General features: G+C 50.6%; 1 protein-coding gene across 8 annotated transcripts in view; it reads left to right on the top strand.

Moving 5' to 3' along the window:
• The window catches only part of PNPLA7 (patatin like phospholipase domain containing 7), a 64,077-nt gene that overhangs the window by 34,813 nt on the left and 7,578 nt on the right, over window positions 1-21,686 (top strand). For all 8 annotated transcript variants that reach the window (XM_047830579.1, XM_047830581.1, XM_047830580.1 and 5 more), the window contains 6 exons: window positions 557-626; window positions 4,639-4,788; window positions 13,375-13,438; window positions 13,637-13,805; window positions 14,834-15,016; window positions 15,855-15,973. In XM_047830579.1, the coding sequence (XP_047686535.1) occupies window positions 557-626; window positions 4,639-4,788; window positions 13,375-13,438; window positions 13,637-13,805; window positions 14,834-15,016; window positions 15,855-15,973 (755 nt within the window). The remainder of the gene's footprint in view (window positions 1-556; window positions 627-4,638; window positions 4,789-13,374; window positions 13,439-13,636; window positions 13,806-14,833; window positions 15,017-15,854; window positions 15,974-21,686) is intronic.

The following is a 21,686-nucleotide window of genomic DNA, read 5'->3' as shown; positions in this document are numbered from 1 at the left end:
AGGAGCTACAGTGGTAGGCCGCCTGCATAGTGTAAACCCTAGCAATGAAAACATCTGAATTTATATGAAAGTATGTGTGAGTAAATTGTAAATATCTTGGCATTCCAACCTTAAATACTTTGTCTATAACATTTAGCATTAATGTAGCCATGTAATACTTCCTGGATGTCATGTCATACTCATCCCGTGTCCTGCCCAGGTCTGGCCCGCTCAGGAGCACACAGTGAGCCCTTGGCTCTATGGAAGCCCTTCCTGGCCTGCCTGTGGAGGTGGCTGTGGCTTTCTCTGGTGCTCTCGTGCCCCGGAAGTAAAAGGAGACTCTGGGACAGGCTCCAGGTTACAGGGCATGTGCCCCTCACACCTGCTGCCTGCAGTGGACTCTACGAAGGCACCCTATAGAGTTAGGTCCTACCTGCAGGTGACCAGCCAGCCAACCACACTACCCACAGCCCACGGCCCAGAGGGGTTTACAGAAGTAGTGATTTTGAAAATGTGGATCCAAGGTGCTTCGCTTCTTGGTTTAAATGTGTGGTCTCCTTTCTTTCTCTGCCCCCAGGTTGTGACTCGGCTGATTCATCTCTTGGGTGAGAAGATTCTGGGCAGCCTCCAACAGGGAACTGCTTCTGGTATGTCCTTGGGCCTGGCTCCTGGGAGCCCTGCCTACCTCACTGGAGCCCTGCCTGGAGGGAGTGGGGGAAGCGAGGGGAGAAGGGGTGGCAGGAGGGGTGTGGTGGCCAGGGTGGGGCAGCTCTGAGCTGGTGGGGAAGGCGCTGGGGTTTGCTGATATGGGTACTGGCAGCAGGCAGCATGGTAGGGAAGCCCTGGGGCCTCCCCTGTTTTTTGGCCACTGGATGGCACGGATCTGAACCCAGCTCTGGGGCAGGTGCTTGAGGGAGTCTGGCCTGTCTGAGCAGGTGAAACAATTCTCTGATGCTGGGACTTTTCCTGCCAGCTTATGTGTTCTGTTCTGGTTCTAATTCTGAGAATGTGCGCTTTTAAATACTTGCTAGATCCCCTGTCCTGTTCAACAGCAACTGGTTCCTCCTCACTATTTTGGGACCACCTGCTGCCCCCTTGGCCTGCAGCCCCTCTGCCAGAGCCCCCTCATCAGACCCCTGCACCCACCCGGCCACCCCAGGGCCCTCTGCTCCTCAGCTCCCCTTTCCCCCTTCGCTTGAATCCCCTGACTCACCCCACACCTCCCTAGCTCTGTCTCCTGTGCCAGGACTATGTCCTCCCCCCGCCCCCCACCCGGTGCAGTGACCTGGGCACAGTCCTGCATCTTGTGGAAGGATGGAGGTGCACAAATGTGCTGGGGGGGGACAGCAGAGCAGGGCGGGGCCACCCGAGTCCAGCACAGCTCGTCTCCACCAACTGCATCTGCCAAGACCCTATTTCCAATGCGGTCCCACTGCACGGTCCAGGGCGGACACAGGAGGCGTGTGTCTGTCTGTCTCCCCTCCAGGCACCTGTACAGTTAGGTGGGAAGCAGGTTTCCTGTAGGAGGCACATAGTTGGGTTCTGTGTTTGTCACCCCTTCTGACAGCTTCTTTTTATTTGTGTATAGACCGTCTGCCTTTAATACATTTACTCACATTAGGATTTATACCTGTCACTTATTATTTGTTCTCTGCTCTCCCCTCTCATTGTCTTGTTACTTGGATGCCTCCTTCTGTCTTCTTTTGAGCTCCTTCAGCCTTTTTGAGTAATCCGTTCCCATTCATCGGTCGTGGTTCTGGGGTGCGACCTCATACCACATCTTCAGCAGTTGCTGTGGGCTTGCGGTTCCCGCCCCTTCCCGTCCGGCCATCTAGTACCAACACGCTGTCCCTGAGGGTGGGCTGCAGGGGCCTCACCTCCGCTCCGGTCCCATCATTCTCCCTTGTTCTGCACACATTGAAGCCCCTCACGCGGTGCTGTAATTTTGGCTTTCGGCCGTCAAACATGATCTTGAAGCTCGAGAGGAGAATCATCTAGAATATTTCCCACTCTGTCAGTCTTCATCCTGGTGTCCCTTCCTTTCTGTCTGAAGAAGTGCCTTTCGTGATGGTCCTTTCAGGGCAGGTCTGCTGGCTGCGTACTCTCGCGGCTTCCCTTCGTCTTGAGACCCTCTTTCACCTTCATCCTGAAGGCTGGTTTGCTGGATGTGCCACCGTGCTGACGGCCCCTGGGGGCTGTGCCGTCCTCCGGCCGCCACGGCTTCTGCTGCGAAGCCCAGACGTGACTTGTTCCCACATCTCTACACCATCCTTTCTCTCTGGCTGTGTTCAAGCCTTTGTCTTTGTCCTTAATTTTTAGAAACCAAATGCTCATCTTCTTGAATCTACAGATTTATATCTTTTACCAGACTTGGAAGGTTTTCAGTCTTTATTTCTTCGAATGTTCTTTCAGCTCTTTACTCTTTCTGCTCTTCCGGAAATCCACAGACACAAATGCTAGACCTTCTGTTATTGTCCCAGAGGTCTCTTGGGCATGGTGGGTTTTTTTCCTTCTTCCAGCGTTCAGATTGAATAGTTTCTTGTGATCTTTCCTCAAGGTCATTGGCTCTTTCCTCTGTCTTCCTGATTCTGCTTTTAAGCCCATCCAGAGAGTTTTTTATTTCAGTCATTATACTTCTGCATCGGTGTTACTGGTCATGATTGCTGTTTGTAGCTGGCTGTGATCACTGCTTTATCATCCTTGTCAAGTAATTCCAAATTCCATGACATGTTGTCACTTTCGTCTGTTGATGTTGCAGGTGAGATTTTCCTGGCTTTTGGTAAACCTGCTTATTTTGGATTATATCCTGTATTTTGGGCGTGATGTCATGACGCGCTGGTTCTCATTTAAATCTTCTGTTATAACAGACTGTCGGCGTGCTTATGTTCGCAGAGCACGTCCTGGCCCTGACAGTTTGAATGTTAATTTAATTCTCCGGGCCTTTGCGCTGTTACTGCGGTCTGCCCTACTCGTGTGCTCCCCAGAGCCGCTGTGGAGGCAGGCTGGCTGCTGTTCTGTACTATATTCTGTTCTCAGAGCCTCTGCTGTGCGATTCTGGCTGGTTCTGTGCGTAGGCCACTTGGCGGTGAGCCCAGGACTTCACGCTAGCTTTAGAGATTTCCTTCTCCACCCCTCTTCTCTCTGTGATTTCCCCGCTCTGGTGGGCGTGCACCCCTACTTGCCAGTGCAGGGTGTGGAGAGTTGGAGGGCTCCAGCCCACTGTGTGTGTGGCCCCAGGCAGGTGTTTGCGTAGTGCCAGGGGCCCTGGGAAACATCCCTGGAGGCAGCACCTGGCTGGGAGGGATGGATGGACCCTGCCTGGCTGGGGAGGTGGGGAGCGGCAGGGACGCCACAGCTTTGGTGGCGCTGGTGAGGTGGTTCCCAGGGGTCCGGGACCCAGCCAGTGGGCCCTGCTCTCTTCACCTTTCTCAGCCTCCTTGTAACTGTTGGGGCAGGCAGGTGGGGCATCCTGCTCGTCTCCCTTTCAGCCGGAACCAGGACCTCCCGGTGCCTCGGGTAGAGGCAGAGAAGGCCACGCAAAGCTAGCGAGAGGGTCCCCTTTGGTTCTGCCTCAGACAGAGGATGCTGATGTCAGAGGTTTCTGGGAAAGACACAGAGGAGGGGGCTTCCCAGAGGAGAAGCTTCGGGGAAACTGGCACAAAGGGGCCTCTCTGCCACCCTGTGTGCAAACAGTGACCAGCTCGCAGCCCTTGTGTTTCCCTGCCCCAGGTTAGCTCTGAGCCGCCCCCTCTCTCTGCTGTCCTACATCCCCTCGCTCTGGCTTCTGGGTCAGGCCGTGCCAGGACCCACACTCCACTGCTCAAGAACCACCACTCCTCACCCAGGGCAAGATGAGCAGAGTCAGAAATGGACTCTGTTTTGGAGGAGCTGGGCCCTCTGGTGAGGCCTGTGCAGACGCTTGGCTGTGCACGTCAGGGGTCGGGGCGTGGCAGGCAGCTGGCTGGGCAACAAGCAGTCAGGGAGCCAGCAAGAGAGCCCTCGGCGTGTCCAGTCTATGGGAGACCAGAGTCTGCCTGGGATGTGGCTGGCGGGAGGGAGAGGCTGCCCCCTTGGCTGCCTCCGTGAAAATAGGAGGTGCCGTTGGCCGTGTAGTGACTGTTGCTGGAAATAAACTTCCAGAGACCCTCTGACTAATGACCTTGTGGGTCAGCACATTTGCTGCCTCCTTCCCTGCCGCTGCCGGGGCCCCAGGGGCCCCAGGGAGGCACGTCTGGAGGACAGAGTCCGTGGCCTCAGGGACCGGAAGTTCTACCTACACTGGCTTGTCCACCCCCTCCCCCACCCCTGCCCCCAGTCGATCTTACTGCAGGAGGTGGGCCTCACGTGGCAGAGCATTTTAACTCCGGGCCTCATGCTTTCTCCTGTGTGCTGTGTCTGTCTTCTCAGTCTCCCCTGAGGCTTGTGTGTGTGAAACGCAAGGTGCTCGCGGTGTGGTCTGGTACTCCAGCGGAGAGGTAGGGTGGTCCTCGGGTGGGCAGGAGAAGCTCGGACTGTGCGGGCCTGGAGCAAGCCCCGGTGCCCCTTCCTCTCTCCCAGGCCCCCGTGCCCTGGTGCCATCTAGAAACAATTAGGCACACCTCCAGACTGCCCGGGAGCCGCCCAGCCCCTCAGGCCTACTCACGACCCTGTGTTTTGCAGGTCACCAGTTTGGGCTACACACTGCAGGCAGCAAGTGGGACTCGGGGAACCCTGCCAGCAACCTCTCTACGGTGGCGGTCATGCCTGTGTCGGAGGATGTGCCCCTCACCGCCTTTGCCCTGGAGCTCAAGCACGCCCTCGGTGCCATCGGTGAGTCCTGCCCGAGGCTACCTGGGATCTGCTCAAGCCCTCCTCTACTTACTTCTTGGTCCTTCTGGTTCCTTCTGCAAGTGCAGTTAGTGTCGTCCTCACCGCTAAGCCTTGGGCGGGGGGTGCGGGGAGGGGGTGCTCGGGAGAGGACGGGAGCGGAAGAGCATCCACCAGGAGTTTTCTGAGGGTCTCGATGGCAGACACTGTGTCACGGGAGCCTGTGTCACCCGCCCCTTGCAGCTGCTCCTCCAGCATGGTTGGGGGCTCCCTGTGCGGAGGGGACTCTGTGGCTGCAGGAGCTGGCTGACAGCGTGGAAAATGCCCTCAGTTGAGGTCAGGGAGCTTGGGGTAGTGTTTCCAGATTCCTGACGGCTGTTAAACTTTAGAATTCAAAAACAAGGAGTTGAAATTCCTGAGAACTCTTAGGAACTCCCCAAATCATAAAGTGTTATGTATTCTTAACACTTTATTTATAAGTTTTCATATAATTGTGAGTAACTATAGTAATAGTAAATCGATTTTCTGTGATATGGTAATGCTGAAAATTTCAGGGGTTGTCTTTATTTTTTTTAATTATTTTTTAATTTTAATTTTATTTTTGAAAACACAAGCGGGGATGGGCGGGGGCGCAGAGAGAGAGGGGGACAGAGGATCTGAGGTGGGTTCTGAGCTGTCACCACAGAGCCCGACACAGGGCTTGAAATCATGAACTGTGAGATCATGACCTGAGCTAAAGTCGGATGCTTAACCCACTGAGCCACCCAGGTGCCCCGGGGTTGTCTTTTAAAGAATGACATGAGAATAAATGCAGTGAGCATTAGATCACTGTCATGAAACAACGTGAGAAAGGTTCTCTACTTGATGTAGACATTTGATAATAGAAAGCATTAAATAAATACCAAATAAAAAAGATTACTAAAGTTGGAAGAATCTACTATAAGTACTTAAAACTTATTCTGAAGACAAAATTCTAAAATACAGAAGGCATTCATTGCCATGTCAGTCTTGATCTTTGTTTCGTAACAAATACTCCAGATGTGGGGAATCCCATTCATCTCCTGTTGGCATTGCACACATTGTCCGGGGCACACAGAGCATCTCCAAGTTGTATAGCAGGGATGTCTTGCTTTCCTAAAAGCTTATTCCCTTTCTCAAAAACAAAAACAAAAACAAAAACTTTATTTTGTAATAATTACAGATTCCGAGGAAGTTGCGGATAGTAGAGAGGACCATGTACCATCCCCCCAGGTTATGTAACTGTCGCACCCAGTCAGGATAAGGAGATAGACATTTGTGGGGTCTGTGGGCCTTCAGGTGTCACTGGTTGTGACATGCGTATGCATGGGTGCATGTGCTCTGTGCCACTGTGGCTCCCATGTGTTCCTGCTGCCACCTCCAGGTACAGACCCCTCCCGCCCCCTGCTGCCCCTCCAGGTACAGACACCCCCACACCCCTCCAGATAGACTCTCACCAACACCATCCCCTGCCCTTCCAGGTACAGACCCCCGCCCCTTGCCCCTCCACAGCTCTGCTCTGGCAGCTTCTGTTGTTTCATCATTCTGAGAGTATCATAAAAATGGAGTCCTACGCAGATGACCTTTGGATACTGGCTCTCTAGGCTCAGATGGTGCCACCTGTCAGTAGTTTGCTCCCTTTCACTGTGGAGAGATAGCCTGAATGTACTTGGTCGCTTCACCTGTTGAAGGATATTTGGGTTTCTTCTGGTTTGGGGGTTTTGTGAATAAAGCTCTGTGACCTTTTGTGTCAAGGATTTTGTATACTTGTGAGTTTCCATTTCTCTGGAAAGACGTCTCGGCATGTGGTGAGTGTGATAGATGTGTGTGCAGTCCTGAAGAACTGCTGACCCTTCTAGAAGGCTGCTCTTCCTCGTCCTTGCCAGCCCTGGGAGCTGCCGTTGGTTTTTATTTCTGCTGCTCTGATGGGTGGGTAGTGAGAGCACATCACGGTTTCCATTTGGGTTCTCTAGTGGTTCACGACCCTCAGTGTCTCTTCCTATGCTTCCTTACCATGTGTGGGTCCTCTCTGCTCAAGTATCTGTTCATAACTTCTTATCTTTTGCTCCTTTTTGAGTGAGTTGTTCATTTTCTTACTGTTGAGTTTTGAGAATTCTTTTGAATGTTTATTTATTTTCGAGAGACAGAGACATAGTGTAAGCAGGGGAGGAGCAGAGAGAGAGGGAGACACAGAATCTGAAGCGGGCTCCAGGCTCTGAGCTGTCAGCACAGAGCCCAACATGGGGCTTGAACTGAGGAACCCTGAGATCATGACCTGAGCCCTAAGCAGGACGCTTAACCAACTGAGCCACCCAGGTGCCCTAAGTTTTGAGAATTCTTTATGTACTCCAGATATGGGTCCTTTGCTGGGTCTGTGGTATTGCAGATGCGCTGCTCCCTCCTCTGCTGCCTTCTCTGCTTTCACAGGCAGGACTGTCAATTTTGATGAAGTCCAGTTTATCAGTGTTTTTCTTTTATGGACTATGTTTTCAGTATCATTTCTAAAAATTCTGCACCTAGCCCTAGGGCCTAGAGTCTCTCCTGTGTCTTTTCAAAAGTCTTGAAGTTGGGGCACCTAGGTGGCTCAGTCAGTTAAGCATCGACTTGATCTCAGCTCGGGTCATGATATCATGGTCTGTGGGTTCGAGCCCCGTGTCTGGCTCTGTGCTGACAGCATGGAGCCTGCTTGGGATTCTGTCTCTCTGCTTCTATCCCCCTCGTGCTCTCTGTCTCTCTCTCTCTCAAAAATAAATAAATAAACTTAAAAAAAAAACCAAAAGGCTTACAAAAGTTTTACGTTTAAATTTATGATCTGTTTTGGAGCTAATTTTTGTAAAAGGTGTGAAGTTTAGGTAGAGGTTTAATTTTTTGCTTATGGATATCCAGTTGCCCCACCATCATTTGTTGAAAAACTCCATTCTTCCATTGAGTGGTCTTGGCACCCTCCTGAAAATCATTTTATCCATGTGAGGGTTCGTTTCTGGGCCATTCTGTCTTCACGCCAGCACCGCGCTGTGTTGATTACAGTAGCTCTGTAGTAGGTTTTGAAGTCAGGAAGTGTGCTTTGTTCCTTTTTTATTTTTCCTTTGACAGAAAGAGAGGGCGTAAGTGAGTGAGGGGCAGAGAGAGAGAGAGAGTGCAAGTGAGTGAGGGGCAGAGAGACAGAAAGAGAGAAGTGGGGCTTGAACTCACTCGATGTGGGGCTCAAACTCAGGAACCGTGAAATCATGATCTGAGCGGAAGTCAGATGCTTAACACACCTGAGCCACGCAGGTGGCCTCCAGCTGTGTTCTTTTGCAGGGTTGTTTTGGCTGTTCAGGGTCCCTTGAGATCCGTAGGAGTTTCAGGACGCGCTTTTCTATTTCTGTGAGAAACTCGTTGGGATTCTGACAGGGATTGCGCTGGATCTGTGGTTCACTCTGGGCAGTACTGGCATTGTGACAATATTCACTCGTCCAACCCATGAACAGGACATGTTCCCATGTTCGTAAGTCAATTCTTTAATCTCTTTCAGCAATGTTTTGTGGTTTTCAGTGTACAAGTTTAAGTTTATTCCTAATATTTTACTTAAAAATTTTTCTTTAACATTTATTTAATTTTGAGAGACAGAATATAAATGGGGGACAGGGCAGAGAGAGAGGGACACACAGAATCCAAGGCAGGCTCCAGGCTCTGAGCTGTCAGCACAGAGCCCAATGTGGGGCTCAAACTCATGAACTGTGAAAGCGTGGCCTGAGCCGAAGTTGGACGCTTAACCAACTGAGCCACCCAGGTGCCCAGCGTTTTACTCTTTTTGATCCTGTTGTAAATGGAATTGTTTTCTTAACCTCTTCCTTAACCTCTGTCACTGTATAGGAAGAGAACTGACTTTTGTGTGTTGTTTTTGTGTCCTGCTGCTTCTCTTATTAGTTGTAACGGTTTTGGGTGGACTTTTTAGGATGTTCTACATATAAGATCATGTTGTTTCTGAGCTACGATAACGTTACCTGTTCTTTTCCAATTTTCATGTCTTTGATATCTTTTTTTTCACCTAACTGCTCTGGCTGGGACTTCCAGCACAACGTTGAGTAGAAGTGGTGAGAGCGGTCGCCCTTTCTTGTTCCTGGTCTTAGGGGAAAGCTTTCTCATGCCACTGGTGTGATGTCAGCTCAGGTTTATATGTATGGCCTTTAATATACTGAGGAAGTTTCTTTCCATTAATAGTTGTTTTTTTATTTTTTTAAGATTTTACTTTTGAGTAATCTCTACACCCAACGTGGGGCTTGAACACACAACCTGGAGATCAAGAGTCGCACGTTCCACCAACCAAGCCAGCTGGGAGCCCCTGCTTCTTTTTATTTCTGTAAAATCAGTAATGTCCCCCTGCTGTCATTTCTGATTTTAGTGATTTGAGTCTTCTCTTTTTTTTCCTTTATTCATCTAGCTAAAGGTTTGTCAGTTTTGTTGATTCTCTCAAAAAAAAGACTTCTGGTTGCATTGATTTTCTCTGTTGTGTTTCTATTCTTTTTATTTATCTCTGTTCTAATCTCTTATTTCATTCCTCTGTCTGCTCTGGGTTTAGTTGGTACTCTCCCACGGTATAATGTTAGGTCCTTGATCTGTGCATTTGTACATTTATAGTTTTGGGTCCCCTCTTCTTTCCTGGCGAGCTGCCCCTGGAGTTTGGAATGTTGTGTTTGTGTTTTCACTGGTCCCAGGGTATTTTTCTAATCTCTTCTGCAGTTTCTTCTTGGACCTGTGGGTAGTTCAGAACTGTTTTCTAATCTCCACATATTTGTGAATCTTCTGGTTCTCCTGTTACTAATTTCTAGTTTCATACCATTGTGACTAGAAAAGATACTTGTAGGATTCAGTCTTAAAGTTTATTAAGACTTGTTTTGTGGCCTCACATACAGTGTGTCCTAGAGAATGTTGTGGAGTTTTTTGTTGTTATTGTTGTTTAAGTAAGCTCCATGCTCGTTGTGGGGATCGAACTCACAACCTTGAGATCAAGAGTCGCACACTCCACCGACTGGGCCAGCCAGGCGCCCGTGGATAAAGTTCTGGAGAATGTTCTGGGAAGGTGTGTGGTCTGTTCTTCTGGGTGGTTAGTCTTGCCTCTGTGCCCTTTGGTGAGTGTGCAGTGGTGTCTCGTTATGGCTTTAATTTGTATTTCCCACTGACTGAGAAGTTTGTTTATTGGCCATGGAGACACCCTCTTCTGTAAGTGCCTATCAAGTCACCCAGTATCTTTATTGGGTTGCCATCTTTTCCTTGTTGATGGGTATTTTTTTGCGTAATCTCAGTACAGTTCCTTTTTTGGATGCTAATATTGCAGGTATCTTTTCCCGTCTGTGGCTTGCTTTTTTATTCGTTTAATGATGTCTTTTGACAAACAGAAGTTCTTAATTCTAATGCAGACCAATTTACCACATTTTTTCTTAAAAAATTTTTTTTCAATGTTTATTTATTTGTGTGAGAGAGAGACAGAGACAGAGTGTGAGCAGGGGAGGGGCAGAGAGAGAGAGAGAGACAGAGAATCCGAAGCAGGCTCCAGGCTCCCAGCTGTCAGCCCAGAGCCCTAAGCAGGTTTGAACCCACGAGCTGTGAGATCATGACCTGAGCCAAAGTTGGACGCTTAACCGACTGAGCCACCCAGGCGCCCCCAAATTTTCTTTTTTAAAATTTTTTATTTAATTTATTTTTGTAATTTACATCCAAGTTAGTTAAATAGTGCAACAGTGATTTCAGGAGTAGATTCCTTAATGCCCCTTACCCATTTAGCCCTTCCCCCCCTCCCACAACCCCTCCAGTAACCCTCTGTTTGTTCTATTTAACAGTCTCTTATGTTTTGTCCCCCTCCCTGTTTATTATTTTTGCTTCCCTTCCCTTATGTTCATCTGTTTTGTATCTTAAAGTCCTCATACGAGTGAAGTCATATGATATTTGTCTTTCTCTAACTGACTAATTTTGCTTAGCATAATATTCTCTAGTTCCATCCATGTAGTTGCGAATGGCAGGATTTCATTCTTTTTAATTGCCGAGTGATACTCCATTGTATCTATATACCACATCTTCTTTATCCATTCATCCATCGATGGACATGTGGGCTCTTTCCAGACTTTAGCTATTGTCGATAGCGCTGCTATAAACATGGGGGTGCATGTGCCCCTTCGAAACAGCACACCTGTATCCCTTGGATAAATACCTAGTAAGGCAATTTCTGGGTCATAGGGTAGTTCTATTTTTAGTTTTTTGAGGAACCTCCAGACTGTTTTCCAGAGTGGCTGCACCAGCTTGCGTTGCCACCAACAGTGCAAAAGAGAGCCTCTTACTCCGCATCCTCGCCAACATCTGTTGTTGCCTGACTTGTTAATGTGAGCCATTCTGACAGGTGTGAGGTGGTATCTCCTTGTGGTTTTGATGTGAATTTCCCTGATGATGAGTGATATTGAGCATTTTTTCATGTGTCAGTTGACCATCTGGATGTCTTCTTTGGAGAAGTAACTATTCATGTCTTTTGCCCATTTCTTCACTGGATTATTTGTTTTTTGGGTGTTGAGTTTGATAAGTTCTTTACAGATTTTGGATACTAACCCTTTATCTGATATATCATTTACAAATATCTTTTCCCATTCCGTCGGTTGCCTTTTGGTTTTGCTGATTGTTTCCTTTGCCCAAATTTTTTCCTTATATTGTTACTGTTTTTTGTGTTTTACCGAAGGAATTTCATCCTGCCCCCAAATCATGAAGATGTTCTTCTAAACACTTCACGGCTTTACCTTTCCTTTTCAGTTCACAATCCATTTAGGGTTGCTTTGGGTTATAATACAAGATAGAAGTCAAGATTCACTTTGTCTTCAGTGACCCAGAACCCTCCTTTAGAGAGACTGAACTTGGCCCGTTGCTGTGCTGACACCTTTGCCAAAAGTCAGGTGCCCAGGCTTGTGTAGGCTGCCTTCTCTTCTGGAGGAAGATTCTAGGCTGATGGCCATTTTCTTCTAGCACTTGGAGGTTTTCATTTCCTCAGCTTCCAGTGTTTGGGAAGAAGGCTGTCCAGCAGCCAGGCCAGCAGTGACTGTCCAGGCCAGAGGGGGAGCAGCAGTCTGGCTGGATGCCCACTTCAGCTGTGCCCCACAGAGCCACAGACGCAAGTGCAGATGAACCACCCTGTTTCCCCTCCCTTCCCTGGACCTGCCCACTGCCTGGCCATAAGCAGACCCCTCCCAGGGACAGGGTCGGTCACCACACTTCTGACTGGCCGTAGCCGTAGCCTGTGCTGTGGGAGGCCAGGGTCTCCTCAGAGCCCCCTGAGTCCAGGCAGGGGTGTCTACAAGGAGACATGCACTAGTGGGCAGGCAGAGCCCAGTCTGGGGTCCCTGGAGGGCCTCAGGGCTGGGCTCTCCAGTGTTCCTGCAGCCAGACACAGCCTGCGCGTCACCTCACATCCTGCCTGTCCAGGAGGTGGTCAAGACGTGTCACTGCAGTGCGCACAGCAGGGCCCACCCTTGCAGGCACATGATGCAGCCCAGCCCCAAGAGGTCTCCCCTCCGCCATCCGGCCCGTGCAGGTGACCAACTAGAGCTGGTAGCAGGAGTGCAGGCCCCCAACCTGACCCGCTCCCTCACCCCAAGCCCCTGAGAGGAGGAGCTTCCCTACACCAGCAAGTTTCTGTCACTTAAGTCCGAGCTGTCCATGCGTGCCCATGGCTCATACCAGATAGCCGTATCTCAGTAGGGACACCATCATTGTAGGACACACCCCCCTATTTTGGGTGCCTCTAGGAGAGCAGATGCTGCCAGTTAAAATACGATGCGGTGATTTCTTAGCTCTCACCTTTAACTGTCTGCTCTTGGAGAGCTTTGTACAAGCACAGGAATGAGAAGAAAGCCCTCAGGACTCCTGGGTCTTCTCCATCCCTGGGTTGTGGGTGCTCATCTGCGGCCCCCAGTGCATGTGAGCCCCTGGTGACCTTTCTGCGGACCCTGATGCTGTTCCTCCTGGTTGGGTGGGCCCTGACACCTGTGTCCACGTAGACATCGTAGATGAAAGATGCATGCTGATTTCAGAGACAACAAAATGTGAAAAGAAGCATCTCCACATGCGTGAATACACCACCACACCATATTGGAATCCAACCAACCTCACTCATGTGGATTTGGGGAATTATATTATCTTGCATTTTACAAACTGTGCTTCCCCTGCCCCCAACACTCACTCACACACACACACACACACACACACACACACACACACACACACACAGTGTCAGTGTTGCAGAGATATGTCAGTGTTGCAGAGTGAGGTTCAGAGAGCCCCCCGCTGCCACCTGCTGAGCTCTTGAGCTGGCACAGCCCTCTGAGCTCCTCTGCTCAGCACCTACTCCTACACCGGGTGATCTCAGCCGTCCAGAGGGTCTCCTCTGTGTACAGAGAGAAGTGTCGCCCAGATACAGGCACTTCCTCTTTGAAAGAAGAAAGGCTTCTCATTGTTCTCAAGAAGACCGGACCTCTAGGGAGGGAGTGGGTGCTCTCATCTGTGGGGAGGTGGGCTGCCAGGACAGCTTTCTGTAATTTATGTGTGTGTTTTCAGGCCCTGTCCTACTGCTGACCAGTGACAACATCAAACAGCGCCTTGGCTCTGCTGCTCTGGACAGGTATACCAGCCTCTGTGTGGAAAACAGTCTGGCCGACCCTAGCTTCTTGCTCGCAGCAGGTCCAAATACAGCCTGGCATCTGCATCCCCCACGTCCCCTGGTGTTTGTGTCCCTCGCGTCTGCAACCCCTGCAACCGTACACCCCCCGTGTCCACACGTGCCCTGGCATCTGCACCGCACCATGACCGTGCCTTCCAGTATCCACGAGTACCGGCTGTCCAGCTGGCTGGGGCAGCAGGAGGACATCCACCGCATCGTGCTCTACCAGGCGGACAGCACGCTCACACCGTGGACCCAGCGCTGCATCCGGCAAGCCGACTGCATCCTCATCGTGGGCCTGGGAGAGCAGGAGCCCGCTGTGGGCGAGGTAACCGGTTGGGGCTGCCAGGGGGTGGGGCCTCTGTGGGCGGGGCTGCCGGAGGGCAGGGTGGCAAGGACAGGGGTGGTGGAGGCAGGGCTGCAGGCGGGCCAGGTTCTGGTCAGGGGCCGCTCTCCTCACAGCCCTGTTTCTCTGTCTTTTCCTTTGAATGAAATATTTCAAGAACCCAGGAAAAGACCTAATAAAAGCCGACACCCATATAGCTTCTCTTCATGATTTGAAACGTTTTGCTGTCTTCACCTGTGGTGGTGGTTTTAGCACAAAGCAGGGCAGGCGCCCTGAAGTGGCCCGCAGGTGGCCTCTTGTGAAGTTGAGTGTCCTGAGTTTTACTATGAGGTATACAGCACAGCTTCACAGATCTACATCTGATATAAATAGTGCCCTATTTTATATCACTGTGAAATGTCCTTTTTCCCTCAACACTTAGGTGTTTAAGATTTATCCATATTGTTTCACTGGGTTCTGTGGCTGTTTAGTTTCCTATTTGTGAGTACCCCACCATCTGTTCTCAGCTGTGAAGTTACGTCGTCAGCCCACTTTGTTTCCAGCTTCAAGGGTATGAAGTGTAGGCTTGCCTTCCCTTAGCACACATTCCCCATCTCCTTCCTCTCTGATCCCAGGGCAGCTAAAAATTACCCATCTCTGAAGCGGGCTCCTCTTCTGCAGGGAGAGATGCAGGGAGTGTTTGCGGACACATCATTTGAGAAGGTCACAGTGTGTGCACATGCGGAGGAGGTGTTAGGGAAACGGACGGGGGGCGGCCTCTCCCTTCCTGCACACCCCAGAGCTCCCTGTGGCCACCCTTACCTAGCTCAGCATGCATCAGGCATATGGCGGGGCAGACCCCTGGGTCACAGCTTCGACAGCCGAAGGGCAGCTCACACCACGGCTGAGCCGGCTCACAGAACCAGGGTGCCACCTGCCAAGGCCCTGCCCTCAACCCTCCTGCCCGTGTGCGGCGGCGTCCAGAGTGGGGCCTCTGTCCCGCCGAGGCCTCAGGCTCTGCCCTCCTGCAGCTGGAGCGGATGCTGGAGAGCACGGCCGTACGAGCCCAGAAGCAGCTGGTCCTGCTGCACCGGGAGGAGGGGCCGGCACCCTCCCGCACCGTGGAGTGGCTGAACATGCGCAGCTGGTGCTCCGGCCACCTGCACCTGTGCTGCCCGCGCCGCGTCTTCTCCCGGAGAAGCCTGCCCAAGCTGGTGAGGCCTGGGCGCTGGGCTGGACTGACGGGAACTCCTGGCCTCCAGAACACAGCCTTCCTGACTTGTGATTGCCAAGCTCATTTCCTTCTCGCTCCCTCTCTGGGTCTCTGTAGTCTGAGGTCGCTGGGGTGCTGATAAGGGGAGCTTGCTTCTCTGTAAGCTTACGTTTGCTTGAGTTGATCTTTGGGGGCAGCACCGGGGAGGTTGTTGATGCAGCCCCCGTCCATCAGCAGGTGTCCGTCTTTGGGGTCGCAGAGGGGAGGCACGTAACCTGACAGAGACATGCTGGCACGCACATACCTCCACAGGGAGCCTGGGGGAGAGTCGGGACGCTGGGGGGAGAGGTCACCAGAGCCTGCCAAGGGGGAGGAGGGAGCCTCCTCAGCCCTGGGGGCTTTGCGGGGCTGGGGCCCCACAGGCTGCCCACACTCCACAGCCTATCTGGCCCCACGACTCAGTGAACAGTGTCCTGACAGTGGCGGCTGTGCCCGGGAGCCTGTGCCCTGGAGCACCCTCCACCCTGGTGGCTGGCAGGGTCTTAGCTGGGGTTTGGGCTTGGTATCCCTCTTGGTACAGCTCTCCTGGGGCTCTGTGGTCTCCTGCTGGACCCGTGGGTATGTAGTCCGTCTGCCCACACTGTCCCCTCACCCATGTGCCTTGTGAGGTCCTCTTCCCAGGCACGTCTAGGCACCAAGGTGCTGTCAGCATCAGTATCAGACAGACCCTGCTGTGTCCTGGAGAGGGCTTTGGGTCAGGAGTCGAGGAGGCCACCCCGGTCAGGTCACAGTGTGTGGAACTTGGCCTAGCCCTCCCCGTCTGCTGACCCCTCTCCCAGGTGGAGATGTACGAGCGAGTCTTCCAGAGGCCCCCAGATCGGCACTCGGACTTCTCCCGCCTGGCTCGGGTGCTGACTGGCAATGCCATCGCCCTGGTGCTTGGGGGTGGAGGAGCAAGGTGAGTCCCCACCCCATCCCACCCACAGTTGCGTGTCTGTGTGTGTGTGTGTGTGTGTGTGTGTGTGTGTGTGCACGTGTGCACGCGCACTCTAATGCTGACCAAGAGGCCTCTGAGCTGGTCCCAGGAGCAGTCCCCATAGATAGGCCCAGTGCATGACCAAGCATGTTTCAGCCCCTGGGTGCACATTGCCAAGCAGTGCTTCCCATAGGCACCCCCAGGTTTTAACGTTTGCCAGTGCAGTAGATTTGTTCTGATTGTCTTTGCTAGAAGTGTCTGCTTATCTGTTAGCCATTCACGCTTCCTCTGAGAACTCTGTTCTTGTCCTTTGCCAGTCTTCCCATTGGGCTGCAGGTGAGTTTCTTTCCATTTTAATACATACTTTATAGACCAATGTCCTGGTGTGCTTGCAAACGTAGCACAGCGTTCTTCAGTTCTGCGGGCTGATCAGTTCCTTACAGGACTTTTAACCCAAATAACTGCCACCCTGTGTTTGTCATTGTGGCACACGCCTCCTTCCTCCTGAATTTAAAGAGGCATACACACCTGGAACAGACGTGGAGCCCCAGGACACAGTGAGGAGGTGCGAGCAGTGCCTCCCACAACACCTGTGCTGGGGGTGCCCTGTGGGGTGGAGTCCCTCACGCTTCCCCCCCTGCTCTGGCCGAATGAGGTGCGCAGGGCCTCCTGAGCACTATACATACACCCCGCCCCCCAGCCCTGCTGGTGCTGCTGGCCTCTCTCCCGTGGGCCCTGGAGAAGGTGCCTGGCTCAGCACCTCCTGGTTCCAAGGACATCCCTTTCAGAGTGAGCTGGAGGAGGGGCGGGGGGGGGTGGGGGGGTGGCTCGGAAACATTAAAACCTCTTAGGAGTATCCCCCCTTAGGGGGTGCTCTCCAAAGTTTTGTCTCCTGCCTGTGGAGCCAGACCTGTGCTCACACCTGGCGAATTAAAGTCAGAGATGCCGTCCAGCCTCAAGGTCAAGGGAGACCCAGACTCTCTTCTCTAGAAAAGATCGGGATAATGCAGAGGAGCAGTCCAAGCCCACTGTGTGCACTTTCCACCTGGAAACCTCTGAGGCCTGGCGTCTGGCCTGAGACCCTTCCTGACAGGAGGGTGGGTAGACACACAGACCCCACCCCTGCTCACCCCAGCATGGGGAGTCGCCACCTCGCTCCAGGGTGTCCTGCTCACCCCCAGACTTGGCCTGCCCCGAGCGATGCGGCACAATCCGAGCACCCTCTGGTGCCGTGCTTTTGCTTGAAAGCTGAGCCAGTCAGCCTGGAGAATGAGGTGATTTACCTAACATTGCCTGATGGAAGGCAAGACCCAGGCTACTTCCTGTGGGACTAGGACAGTGAGGTGGCCCAGAGCTGACCCAGACTTGGACCTGGTTTGTAGGCCAGGATGATGTGATCAATGGCATTTAAAAAAATTTTTTTTCTCATAAGTTTATTTAGTTTGAGAGAGAGCGAACACACGTCTGTGCATGGGAGCAGGGAAGGGTCAGAGAGAGAATCCCAAGCAGGCTCTGCACCATCGTTGCAGAGCCTGACATGGGGCTCAGTCCCATGAACTGCCAGATCATGACCTGAGCTGAAAAACCAAGAGCCAGAAGCTTGACCAACTGAGCCACCCAGGCGCCACGATCAACAGCATTTTCAATGAAAATTTAGTTTTAGTCAAAATAGTACTTAGTTTATAGCCATGTGGCCATTGCCTTGAGGCCATCGTCTGCTGTCTCGCCCGGGACCAAACCCAGAGACATCCCAGAGAAGATCACTTGGAGCATAGTCATCTCTCTGCTCATCTGCATTTCTCAACAGCATAGCCATTCTGTTCTTTCAGTTTTAGATTATTGAGCTCCTAACCCGTCCCCCCACCATACACACAGTTTATCTGTCTGTCCTTCATTCATCTGTCTGTCATCGGCCATCCATCTGTCCATCTGTACATCTATCCATCACCTGTCTTCTGCCTGTCTCCCTCCTCACCACTCAGTTCCCAGTGTGGTTCCCATGCCAGTCAAGCTAGTTGTCACCATTTCTATTACTATGACGTGGTGCTTATTCAGGGCTCAGTCATACCACATTGCATAGTACGGCTGTATTTCCTTCCTTGGAGTTAATAATTGTTGCAATTGCCCTTTTCTGTTTCCTGGGTGTCATTAATTGGTGCCCAGACACTGCTCCGGAGCATCAGCCTCCTGTCAGCTTGCTCGCCATCTCGGGTGGCCTCTGCTTCACCGTGTGTGGGAGCCACCCCCTCCAGGTCTCCCAGCGCCTCTGAGCTCTGCCCGTAACGTTGTCTTGGAGTTTCCCTTAACTGTTATCCTGGGAACTTCTTGGTCTCTCTTCCACATTCAACTCCATTTCCTGGATTCCATGCCTTCCTCTTTCTTGACATATTCCTGATTTGGGTAGCGTTCATATTCTAGACACTTCCTTAAGAGAAGACATCTGGGAAGTAAAAGTTTTAAGACTCTGTGTAGCAGAAAATGTCCTTGATGACAGTCTGGGTGTGGAATCCAACATGGAAGTAATTTTCCCTGAGAATTTCTAAGGGGGTGCTGCCATTGTCTTTCTAGCTTCCAGTGTCGCTGTTGAGATGCCCAATCCCACTTTATTTGTGAGGTCTGCTTCCCCTCTGGAAGCCATGGGGGGAGTCTTTTCATTTTGGTCCTTGAAGGGACTTGGTGTGCCTTGGTGGCAGTGTGTTCATCCACGGGGCTGGGTGGGCCCCAGCAGGCCCTTCCAAATTTGGAAATCGTGAACTTCAGCTCTGGGGCGTATTTTATGTTCTCCCACTCTGTCCTCTCTTCCAGGAGCTCCTGATGATCAGAAACCAGGTCTTCCCTCTCCCTCATTTCCCATCCCTGGCTTTTTGTTCTACTTTCTAGATGGTTTTTCTCAGATGGATCTTCTAATTGCTCTATTCTGCTAAAATATTTCTAATGTCTCAGTGCTTTCTTCATAGTTTTCTCTCCTTCCTCCACTAGTGGAATACCGAATTTCTCTAAGAATATTCATGGCAGGTGTTCCACTGGCTTCCTTAGCTTCTCTGTTTGTACTGGCTTGTGTCGCACACTGGGCCCAGCGTGTGAGGTTGTCCGTGTGCTCCAGGCCACATCGGCAGCACTGCTAAGCGTATTCCATGGTCTGCCACGCTTTGCTTACCCCGCTCCTCCTGTTGATGGGCGCTCGGGTTATTTTTTGGCTTGGGTTGTTATGGAGAAAACAGCTATAACTGTTCTTGTACAAATCTTTTTGTGCATGTATGTTCTTTTCTCTCGGGCAAATACCTAGGAGTGGAGCTACCTGGTCATGGGGGACATTGTGCCGTTTTACACCCCCCACCAACAGTGTTTGAAGTTCAGGTTCCCACATTTTTGCCAACCCTTGGTATTAACCTCATTTTGAATTGTTCTAAAGGGTGTGTGAGGGCATCTGGTGATCTCCCTGGGGCCTAATGAGGTCACGTGCTCGCTGGCCCTTTGTGTATCTCATTTTGTACAGTAGTGTTTACATTCTTATCCATGTTTAACTGGTGGTTTGTCTTTTGTTATTGATTCAGAGGAATTATTTATATAATCTGAATACAAGTCTTTTGCCAGATAATATTTAGTAGTAATTCTGTCTCTCAATCTCTGACTTTTCGTTTTCTCAATGGTATTTTTCGATGAATAGTTTTTAATTTTTATGAGGCGTGATTTTCCATTTTTTATGGTTACTGCTTCTGGTCTGCTGGGCTTCTGAGAGTTCTTGTCTATCCTAAGGTCACAAAGGCATTCTGCCTTCTTCTAGAAGCTCTGTGACTCCAGCTTGTGCATTCAGGTCTGTGAACCACCTGACACGTCTTGTGCCGGTCAAGGCTCTGTTCTCCTCATGTGGTCATCCAGCTGAGCCAGCACCTTCGGTTGTAGACTGTCCCTCCCCCGTGGCTGCTGTGTCCCCCATCAGAGCATGTGGGCTCTGTCGTGTCTGTCCTTCACGACACCACTGCCACAGCTTTATGGTAAATCTTAACATCAGACACTGCAAATTCCTGAGTTCTGTTTTTTTCAAAATTGCTTTTGGCCCTTCTAGGTCCTTTGCTTTTCCATATAAATTTTTAGAATCAGCTAAGTATTTTATGGGATTTTTTTTCCTATTGTAAATGTTTTCTTTTAAATTTCACTTTCAAAGTGTTTGTTGCCAGTATATAGAAATACAACTGATATTTGTAAATTGATGCTCTGTATCTTATAGCCGTGCTAAATTCACTTATTCTAATGACTTTTTTATTTTTATTTTTGCATTTCCTATATACATAGTTATATCTTCTGAGAATAAAGCCAGTTTTTGTCTTTCTTTCCAAAATACATATATGTCTTTTGTTTCTTCTTCTTGGCTTGTTGCACCGGTTAGACTTTGCAGTACAGTGTCGAGTGGAAGTGGGGCACACATGTCTTGTCCTGTCACCCAGGGGAGGGAGAGCATTCACTGTCATCACTGAGTGTCATCTCGGCTGTGGTGTCTATGGTGCCCTGTGTCAGATGGAGGAAGCGCCCTTCTTTTCTTAGTTTGCTGAGTGTGTATCGTGGATGGTTGTTATTGTGTTTCTGTCGAGACGACCGTGTAATTTTTCTCCTTTATTCTGTTAATGTGGTGAATTGCATTGATCGTTAAATAAAAACTGATGTCTTCTGAGGGTAGACCTGTTGGCCCATGACGTGTTGCCCACTGCTGGACTCCCTTTGAATCTGTGTGAGGTTGGGCTGCACGTGGGTGTGCTTGCTGGCTTCAGAGTGGAGTTGGGAAGTGCCTCTTCTTTTCCTATTCTCTGGGAAGTTTTATGTGAAATTTGTGTTACTCTTCCTTATACGTTCAGTAGCACTCACTAGTAAAACCATCTGGACATACAGTCTTCTTTGTGGAGATTTAAAAAGGAAAGGTTCGGTTATATTGATGGTTATAGTACAATTCAGATTCTCTTGTCAGTTTGGCACACTATGTCGTTCTAGGAATATGTCCATTTGATCTGAATTTTCCTACTTAGGCACGAGGTTCACACCTACTTCTCACTTTTGTAACTGAAGCATCTCTGCAGATGCGCCCTTTCTCACTCCTGACACCCCCTCCCTGCCTTTCCTTTTCTCGCAGGAGGGGCCGGGAGTTGGTCCTCTCCGAGCACCATTTGTTAGCTTTGTTGGTCCTCTCTACTGAGTCTTTTGTTTTTCTGCCTCATCAATTTCTGCTCTTACCTTTATTATTTCCGTAATTTGACTTGTTTGATTTAAACTGTTCTTTTTTCCCTAAGTTAGGGGTTGTAGATGTTGTGTTGTGACCTCAGGACGGAGAGGCCAGCCCTCTTGGGCTGCACCAGACCACCCTCTGTCCAGACGTTTCCGCCCATCCCCTTCTCTTTCTGGACTCCTCTGCCGGATTCCACACATGCTCTAGGCTCCCATACGTCTGTTCTAAGGAGCGGTCTCCATGTCCGTTCTGGGGTGTCCTGGGACTCAGGATTTTCTTGTGCCATCTCCATGCTTCATGGGTCTCCAGTGAGCCTGGTCTGCTGCTTAACCTGCTGAGTGAGGTCTTTATCTCAGACACTGTATTTTCCACTTGTAAAGCGGTGGTTGGCTCTATCCTATAGTTTCCAGTTCTGTGCCAAATTATCAATCTTGTCTTCAATTTCTTGAAAATTTCTTAGCGTGATACCTGAATATTTAA

Source organism: Prionailurus viverrinus, chromosome D4 (genome assembly GCF_022837055.1).
Source record: "Prionailurus viverrinus isolate Anna chromosome D4, UM_Priviv_1.0, whole genome shotgun sequence".
In the NCBI taxonomy this organism is placed as follows: Eukaryota; Metazoa; Chordata; class Mammalia; order Carnivora; family Felidae; genus Prionailurus; species Prionailurus viverrinus.
The sequence above is the reverse complement of the archived record's forward strand: the minus strand, read 5'-3'. Positions and strand labels throughout refer to the sequence as shown.